Raw genomic sequence first — 9,419 nt, forward strand, 5'->3', positions numbered from 1 at the left:
TCTTTTATTTATTTATTTTTGAGACGGAGTCTCGCTCTGTCGCCCAGGCTGGGGTGCAGTGGCCGGATCTCAGGTCACTGTAAACTCCACCTCCCGGGTTTATGCCATTCTCCTGCCTCAGCCTCCCGAGTAGCTGGGACTACAGGAGCCCGCCACCTCGCCTGGCTAGTTTTTTGTATTTTAGTAGAGACGGAGTTTCACTGTGTCAGCCAGGATGGTCTTGATCTCCTGACCTCGTGATCCGCCCGTCTCGGCCTCCCAAAGTGCTGGGATTACAGGCTTGAGCCACCGCGCCCGGCCCTATTATACTTTTTAAATAATAGAGATGGGGTCTTGCTATGTTGCCCAGGCTAGTCTCGAACTCCTGGGCTCAAGTAGTCCTCCTGCCTCATCCTCCCAAAGTGCTGGGATTATAGACTGTGCCCAGCCGTTGGTGGGTTTTTGACCTTTAACTTTCCCTGTGTTGTCATTGTAACAGCAAACATTTCAAAATAATTTGATCAGGAGGAGAAATAGCACCTGAGTTATCCACAGATTGAATGGTTATTAATTATTTAACACAGAAGTGTTACATTTACCTCTATAGAAAGATGCTTTTAATGATTATAGAAAAACCAATAAGTTCAATATTAGAAATTTATGTTTTAAGATTGTGACAGACATCAGAGCTGGCAGATGGGAGAATGTGCAGCTTGGATAACTTAAATGTTGTAAGCATTGAATGTGCCTATGTTAATGACTGAATCTTAAATTGGAAATGTTTTCATGTATAACTTTACTTGAAGTAATTACTTTCATATTTTTGAAAATCAAAACAGTCTCATTGTAGCAATGCAGTTGTTTTAGTAGCATAGAGGAATAATCATGTGAGAGCAAGGGCAGTATCCCCATGTTTATTCTATCCTATAATGAACTGATAGAATCAAATGGATAGCAGCTTCTGTTTTTTGTTTTTTGTTTTTTTGAGATGGAATCTTGCTCTGTTGCCCAAACTGGAGTGTAGTGGTGTGATCTCAGCTCACTGCAACCTCCGTCTCCTGGGTTCAAGCGATTCTCCTGCCTCACTCAGCCTCCCAAGTAGCTGGGATTACAGGCACGCACCACACACCCAGCTAATTTTAGTAGAGACGGGTTTTCACCATGTTGGCCAGGGTGGTCTCAAACTCCTGACCTCAAGTGGTTTGCCTGCATCAGCCTCCCAAAGTGCTGGGGTTACAGGTGTCAGCCACTATGCCCAGTCAGCTTCTGTTATTAATGTGCTGAATTTTCCTAGCTCCTCCCCAGCGATTTTTTTCCCCCTTCAAGAGATATTTCTTTTAAAAAGCAGATAAAATAACTGCAGAATCTTACCTGTCATTTACTTCTGTATAGCAAGAATCACATTTTAAAAGAATGTCACAAATTGTTACCATAAGTTAGCTAATATTTGTATAGTAACTCAGAGTACAAATCCTGACGCCTAGTGCTTTTTTTTTTGAGACAGAGCCTTGCTCTGTTCCCCAGGCTGGAGTTTAGTGGCATGATCTCGGCTCACTGCAACCTCTGCCTCCCAGGTTCAAGCGATTCTTGTGCCTCAGCCTCCCCAGTAGCTGGAATTACAGGCGTGTACGCCACCACACTCAGCTAATTTTTTGTATTTTTAGTAGAGATGGGGTTTTCACTATGATGGCCAGGCTGGTCTCAAACTCCTGATCTCAAGTGATCCACCTGCCTTGGCCTCTTAAGTACTTGGATTACAGGTGTGAGCCACCACACCTGGCCCCAAGTGCTTTAAACAAATCTTATTTAAGTTTGGTTTCCTAATGATAGTGTAAAATGACCTTGGAACACAAGATCCTTAATTGTGGTTTCTTGTTGGAAGACAAAGTTGGAAAGACAACCATTTCATTATTTTATTGAAGTTTATATAGTATTGACTTGTCATTGTTTGAATATATTGGAAATGAAAAATGACAGTGATCATAATTTATTTTCAATTTTAAGTGTAATATATGAAAATATTGCTGTCTCTGTTTATGATGAATACTAAATTTAAGCTAAGTTATAAGGTGTGCTGTTTGGAAATATGGAAGATACAAGAATGAAGCCAGATAACAAGTTTATGCTTGTATTTCCTACTGATGAAGACTTTCAGACGAGTTATTTTCATGGGTAGGTGATGTCACTCTGCATGTATACACTTATACTTTTTTGCATGATTATACATGTAGGAGTGGTACAATTTTGACTTGACTATTGACCTGTTGCCTCAATTTGGGGATGGGGTGGAGAATATGAGGGCAAGATGCTCTGAATGGTGTTAGTCATATAAATTTTAAAATAACTCACTAAAATAACTTACTACAAACACCAAAAAAAAAGCCCTTAAAAAATAGAACATACGGTCAAATAGTCAATATTGTACTTGGCCCTCATATCTTCTGCACCCAAGTATTTGGACATCACACAGTATCTTGATTCCATAGTAATCATTTTGAACTCTGACGAGAACGCCATAGAATATCGCAACTTTCTTTTCTTTTTTTTAGAAAAGAAAAACCTCAAACACAAATCAGTTTCTTGATATTTAAACTAAAATCAATTACCAACTGATACCAAGGCCACGCTGTTGAATTTTTTGGTCATTGAACTTGATTTACCCCTTAAGGGGATCTGGAAATTATTTTTAAGTCGTCAACTAAAGTTGTCCTGATCGTCAGAATTTCATATTGTGACATGTCTGTTCTTTATACAGTGGCACCTAACAACTCATTTGCTTTTATGTTTGATCATTTTGTATTTAAAAAATATCACTACATAAACCTGTGGTTTGGTAGTTTAGTTTTAAGGGGTCACTACCCAAAGTGTGTTTTTGTTCAGTGACAATTGACACAATGGATATTTGTATTAAAATAGTAATACTTCATTGTGTTACATTATTATGATTCATTGACATATATGCATTCCTTCATAGTCAAGAGTTTCATAAAATAGGTGTGTTTAATATTCATTTGTTGGATGATATTTTAAAAACCTTAATGGAAATAGTTTGCTTGCGCTTCATAAATAGCCTTTGGGTGAGAAAACAGCATTCCTTTATTTCTGCTATATATTAAAATAGGGGTAGTAGAGGGATTTCTTACTTGAAGGGAAACTTTATGTTTGCTTTTGCTGTTAATGTTTTCTTAAAAAAGGGGTAGAATTAGCATTTTAAAGCATGTATCTATTCTACAAGCATGAATTTTGACTTATTTTAGCATGAATTGCTGCAGTGTAATAAATTTACTTTGAAACTCAGCTGCCTTTTCAGCCAGTTAGGGGATCTGAGGGTGGAAGGGACCTCTTCCAGTAAGAACTTTAATATCTTCTTGTAAAATCACCCATAAGATTGCATATCATTTAGTTGGAGTATGAGCTGGTTGTCTTTCTTAGAGAAAAGGAAATAGAAATATCCCTCATAAGATATCCAAAGCAAAATCCTGAAAATGGATTTTGTTGTGTTGTCTTTTTATAGAATGTCATAAAGTGTATAACATCCCTGTTATTATAAAAAGACTTTACTGGAAATAGATACATTAGTCAAAGAGCTCTAGTGTTAACCTTATTTCTTTAGGACATAGCAAAATATATTTGATTTTCTTTTCTGAATCTACTAGAGACTTTTATATTACCCAGTAAGAGAAAGAACTAGATTCATTCTTTTAAAAAATATAAATTGGGTTTTAATAATTTGCATCAGTTTTTTCCTTTAAGAAATCAGTTCCACTTTCTCTGTGGAGTCATCCTTTTTTTCTTAATCTTGCTCTTTAAAAGTATGACAGGAATTCAGTGTAACATTGTTGAGTATAGTCTTGTCTTCTGTTCTTCATAGTAACACTCCTTTTCCTCCTTCCAAAATATGTCCATCATCTTTGTAAGCTTGGATTATCTTTTTCACTTTCACATTTTGTACAAAATACTAGATCTATAAAGTGCAGCTTTTCTGATCAAATAGAATAATGAAGTCAACTGACATTAGAGGGCTCTTACTAGTGTCAGAAGTATTTTTCACCCCACACGTTAGATACAAGTATACATTTTCTTTCCTCCCTAGATGGACCTCCAGTTGTAGCTCATTATGATATGTCTGACACCAACTCTGAGCCAGAAGTGGTAAATGTGGACAATTTATTGGCGGCTGCAGTAGTTCAAGAGCACAATAATTCTGTAGGCGGCCAGGACACAGGAGCTACCTGGAGGACCACCGGGCTTCTAGAGGAGCTGAATGCAGAGGCAGGTTGGTCTTCCCCATTCCCCTTCTCTAATGATGTAATATGCATGTGTCCTGGCAGCTGTTTTCCTTGTAGTGGACCCTGATGAGGAGAACAGGTCATACCAGAGACATCTGGCATTGAATGATTGATTGTGACTATCCAGGCTGCCATTTATACCCGAAACAATTTGGATAGCTTGTCGTTCATCTTTCCTACTCAGAAGGAAGTACAAATAAGAGCATTTAAGACATTAATTGTAGGTATTGGTAGGTTTCAGTAGGCATATTTCTTGGATTAAAAATGCCCAATATATGCAAAAATGACCCAGATATGCTCATATTCTTTGGCCAGTTCTTTCTCTCACTTTAATTCTGGGTAGTGACCTTGCAGCTTGGATAGGGAATCATTGAATCTCTCTCCCTGTGGGGCTGGCTGTTCATACACAGCGCTGCCACTGTTTCTTGTGCTTCTTGCTGTGGAGTGAGCCTGTTAATTGCTCTTCAGTAAGTTCTCATTTGTCTTTTCTAACCCCTTTCTTTTAGTTTCTGTCTCTGTTAGCTCAGGAAAAAAAATCTCTGTCCCTGTCTTACATTTTTTTAGTTTTGTGATTATTCTTTAAAGTGGTATTTATTCACTAAAAAATCCACTGCTATTGCCTTTGAAAAACTTTCACGATACCTCCAAGTCTCCTTCAGTATTTTCCTCAACACTTTCAGCATTCTAATTTAAACCTTTTTGTTGTTGTTGTGAAAGTACTAGCACTGAACATTTAAGAAGAGAAGAAGGGGATTGAGAGACTGCTTATGTAGTGTATAATTTCTTTAGTGTTGCTGAAAGATTATAGTTTTCTAGTTAATTTATAAATGCATTGGTTTTATGAGTTATCTAATAGTTTAATCACTACCTAAAGTTACTTTTATGAAAATGAGTTTTATAAAAAAATGAGTTATAGTTTAGAACTTTTATATTGAGACAGAACTCCACTGATTGTTGTTGTCTTTTTTTTTTTTTTTTTTTTTTTTTTGAGATGGAGCCTTGCTTTGTCGCCCAGGCTGGAGTGCAGTGGCGCGATCTTGGCTCACTGCAAACTCCACCTCACGAGTTCACGCCATTCTCCTGCCTCAGCCTCCCGAGTACCTGGGACTACAGGCGCCCGCCACCACACCTGGCTAATTTTTTGTATTTTCGGTAGATATGGGGTTTCACCGTGTTAGCCAGGATGGTCTCCATCTTCTGATCTTGTGATCCACCTGCCTCGGCCTCCCAAAGTGCTGGGATTACAGGTGTGAGCCACCACGCCCAGCCTGTTGTTGTCTTAAATGATTCCTTTCATAATCTTTGATTGGAACTACAGAAAAATCACTTGTTTGTTGACCTGATTGATTTACTGTAGCTAATTTTGGAACAGAACCTGGATTTAGTTTTGATTTTGTTTTTTTTTTTTTGTTTTTTTTTGACTGGTAACTGCCTGTTTGTCCTTGGACCAGTTGTTTCTCCTCTGGACTTCAGTTTTTATATATATAAATACTTGTTTTGCCCAACAAGTGTCTTTTTAAGGATTTATTAATATGTGTTAATACAAATACTTTGCAAAGAAGTAATAATGCTTCTGAGCACAGTGGCTCACGCCTGTAATCCCAGCACTTTAGGAGGCCGAGGTAGGAGGATCACTTGAGGTCAGGAGTTCAAGACCAGCCTGACCAACATGGTGAAACTCCATCTCTACTAAAAATACAAAAATTAGCTGGGCGTGTTGGGTGTGGTGATGGACACAGTCGTGGGTGTGGTGGTGGACGCAGTGGTGGGCGTGGTGGTGGGCGCCTGTAATCTCAGCTGTAGAATTGCTTGAACTTGGGAGGCAGAGGTTGCAGTGAACTGAGATTGTGCCACTGCACTCCAGCCTGGGTGACAAAACTAGACTGGGTCTCAAAAAAAAAAGGAAGTAATAATGCTTTATATCAGTGGAAAGTAGTTTGGCCACGTTTTGTACAGTGTGTGTTTCTAAGTTACTTTGTTTATTTAAATATTTTTTTGAGATGGCATTTCGCTCTTGTTGCCCAAGCCAGAGTGCAATGTTGCGATCTTGGCTCACTGCAGCCTTGGCCTCCAAGGTTCAAGTGATTCTCTGGCCTCCGACTCCCGAGTAGCTGGGATTACAGGCGTGCACCACTGCGCCCAGCTAATTTTTTGTAGAAATGGTGTTTCACCATGTTAGCCAGGCTGCTCTCAAACTCCTGACTTCAGATCATCTGCCCACCTTGGCCTCCCAAAGTGCTGGGATTACAGGTGTGAGCCACCACACCCAGTCTTGTAATTTGTATATTAGATGGTTTATCTTTGTTTTTCGTCCTTTGACAATTAAGTCATCCATTCCACTTCAGTTTTATTTCCCTGTTTTCTTAGTCTTGCCATTAAATACAGACCATTTTATAGTAAAGTTTTGGGGTAAAAATGAGTGATTACCAACGTTTTACTCTTCATATGCAGAATTCTTAATATTAGGTTGAACCATATGGAATTATTAATATTTGATTTTTTGACCTACCACAGATCCAGCCATTTCATATGACTTAACTGAATAGTGCAAAGTTTGAGGTTTTAAAATATCATTAAAGTTTAGCTTTTGGGATAGCATTCACATTTTCAGATTCAAGTAATTGTTAGCCCGATTATTTAAAAAGCACTCTTAGGAAACTCGCATCATTCTTTTTAAGAAATAAAGCATGGTAAAAGTATGTGAGGAGGAAAACAACTGTGGCTTCAGATGTTTTCCTTCCCTTTGCCCTTCCCACGCCAAAACTATCCTAAATTTGATATTTAATGTGTGGTATTCCTATGTATTTCTTTATATATTTGTACTATATTTGTTATGTATCTAAATAAGCATGTTTTTAAAACTAATTGGTATCACATTGAAGGTAATCATTTGAAATGTGCTTTTTTAGTTAAACATTTTATGAGTTTTGTTGTTGTTATGTATGGCTCTAGTTCATTCATTTTCCACTGCTATTTAGTATTCCACTATATGAATATGTCACAATTTACCCATTCTCTTGTTGGACATTTTGGGTGCTGTCTTAAGTGATACTGCTCTTAACATTTCTTTATGTGTTTTTTGGTATATGTGTATGATAATTTCTCTAGGATATAATTAATATATAGAGAGAGCATTTGTGCATATTGGACCATAAATTTTGTGTAGGTTTCTGTATATCATAGGATGCAGTCACCACTGCTCGGCAGATCCCCATGACATTTTGTTATGAAGCTTATTGGCTCTTTCGAAGGCATTTTTTTTTCTCAAGTCAGACAATACTGGTATGTGGGTAATAAATACAAATAATACTATAGTCTTGATGTGATTATCATAGTGGAACCCATCTTATGAAGATATCTGAATGTGCTTATGGTGTCTCAATAAAATATTAATAGAATTTATGCTTAGGAGCCAGTTAATAGTTTTGAGACTTGGACTATTAGTCAGATGGTCATTCTTATGGTGTGAGTGTAAGTTAAAATTTTAATAGTTAATTTGGGGTCTCTCTTTCCCCTTTACAACAAAATAAAAGCCTAGTTATTGAACAGACTATTCAGGGTTTCACTTTAATCAACAGCAGCATCTCAACCCAGGTCCACAGCCTCATCCCAGTTAGGATCGCATCGGTATGCACTGAAGATAGAGTAGTTTGCCTATTTCCAAGCAATTAGATGATTATCTTGCATCCAAAATATATATTTAGTTTTAGTTTTAACCTAGGCAAAATACTTGAATCACATGCAGGCGTTAAAAAGTAAGTTGAAATTAGAGAAGCTGCTGATCAACAAAATACCTAAATTTTCAGTTTCAGCTCTTGCCGTGTGTTTGCTTTTTTTAAATTGATGGTGGAATTGAACACTGTAGTGGGTGGTTTTGAACCAGTAGCCACTTAGAAACCACATGCCCTCAGGTAAATTATATAAAGCCTCAGTTTTCCCTATGTACAAAACTGGGACACAGCCAGTTATAGTATCTACTCCAAAAGGTTATTGTTACCACTAAGTGAAATACAATGTGTTTACTATGGAGGACAGCACATAGTAGGCCCTTAGAAATGCTAACCAGCATTATGTTAATATGCTGAAGTAGACTGAATAAGGAAGTGATTAATGTATCAATCACTGAATTTCTCATTACTCTCTTGCACTGCAACAAGTTGCTCTTGCTATAAGTACTTCTTAAATTTTGCCAGGACATAGAAATTACTCAGTGTGCTTATAAATATTCACACTCCTAGGTTTCTCCCGGATGATTCTGTCAATAAATCTGAAATGGTTTCTGGGAATCTCTTTTTAATAATAACCTCAGGTAACTCTTGTATCCAGCACATTTAGAAAACTGTATTAATATATCTGAAAATGGCTTCATTTTTGTTGCTAGTAAGGGCTCACTGCAAACGTAAATGTAGTTGGGACAAAAAGAAGCAGAAGTCTTGGTGAGGAAGGCTTATAAATGTGGTAAACTGAACTTATTTAGAATTTTTTCCCTGGGAAGTTAAAACTTTAAATATCTTATCTTTTCCATCAGCCTTCTTGTCAAGAAGGTAGGCTCTGAGCATTTTCCCCATCTTTAAAATAGGGATGGTAATCTTGATTTGTCCCTAACATGGTGGCGGTACAGAGAAATGAATACTGGGTTTCCTGTTCCTAGTGTAGGGTTTTTAATAATCAGACCAGAATGGCCATGTTTCTGAATCAGTATTGTGAAGGAGATGAAGTATGGTCATGTTCTTCATGTTTATCTGCATCAAATTGATGGTAAGATTTTAGATTTTTTTTTTTTTTTTTTTTTTTGAGGGAGTCGCCAGTCACCCAGGCTGGAGTACAGTGGCACATTCTGGGCTCACTGCAACCTCTGCCTCCTGGATTCAAGTAATTCTTCTGCCTCAGCCTCCCAAGTAGCTGGGATTACAGGTGTGTGCCACTGTACCCGGCTAATTTTGTATTTTAGTAGAGACACGGTTTTACCATGTGTTGGCCAGACTGGTCCCAAACTCCTGACCTCCAGTGATCCGCCTGTCTTGGCCTCCCAAAGTGCTAAGATTACAGGCATGAGCCACCACGTCCAGCCAGATTTTATATTTTTGACCTCTTCCTTCACCTTTTTTTTGGGGGGGTGGGGGGGGACAGATTCTAGCTCTATTGCTCAGG

General features: G+C 38.0%; 1 protein-coding gene across 3 annotated transcripts in view; it reads left to right on the plus strand.

Moving 5' to 3' along the window:
* Nucleotides 1-9,419, plus strand: part of ARK2N (arkadia (RNF111) N-terminal like PKA signaling regulator 2N) — a 105,026-nt gene that overhangs the window by 73,669 nt on the left and 21,938 nt on the right. For 2 of the 3 annotated variants that reach the window (XM_017857816.1, XM_017857815.1), the window contains exon 3: nucleotides 4,073-4,255. The exons of the other annotated variant lie outside the window; for it this stretch is intronic. In XM_017857816.1, the coding sequence (XP_017713305.1) occupies nucleotides 4,073-4,255 (183 nt within the window). The remainder of the gene's footprint in view (nucleotides 1-4,072; nucleotides 4,256-9,419) is intronic. 3 annotated transcript variants of the gene reach the window in all.

This window comes from Rhinopithecus bieti, unplaced genomic scaffold (genome assembly GCF_001698545.2).
Source record: "Rhinopithecus bieti isolate Rb0 unplaced genomic scaffold, ASM169854v2 scaffold_42084, whole genome shotgun sequence".
Taxonomy (NCBI): Eukaryota; Metazoa; Chordata; class Mammalia; order Primates; family Cercopithecidae; genus Rhinopithecus; species Rhinopithecus bieti.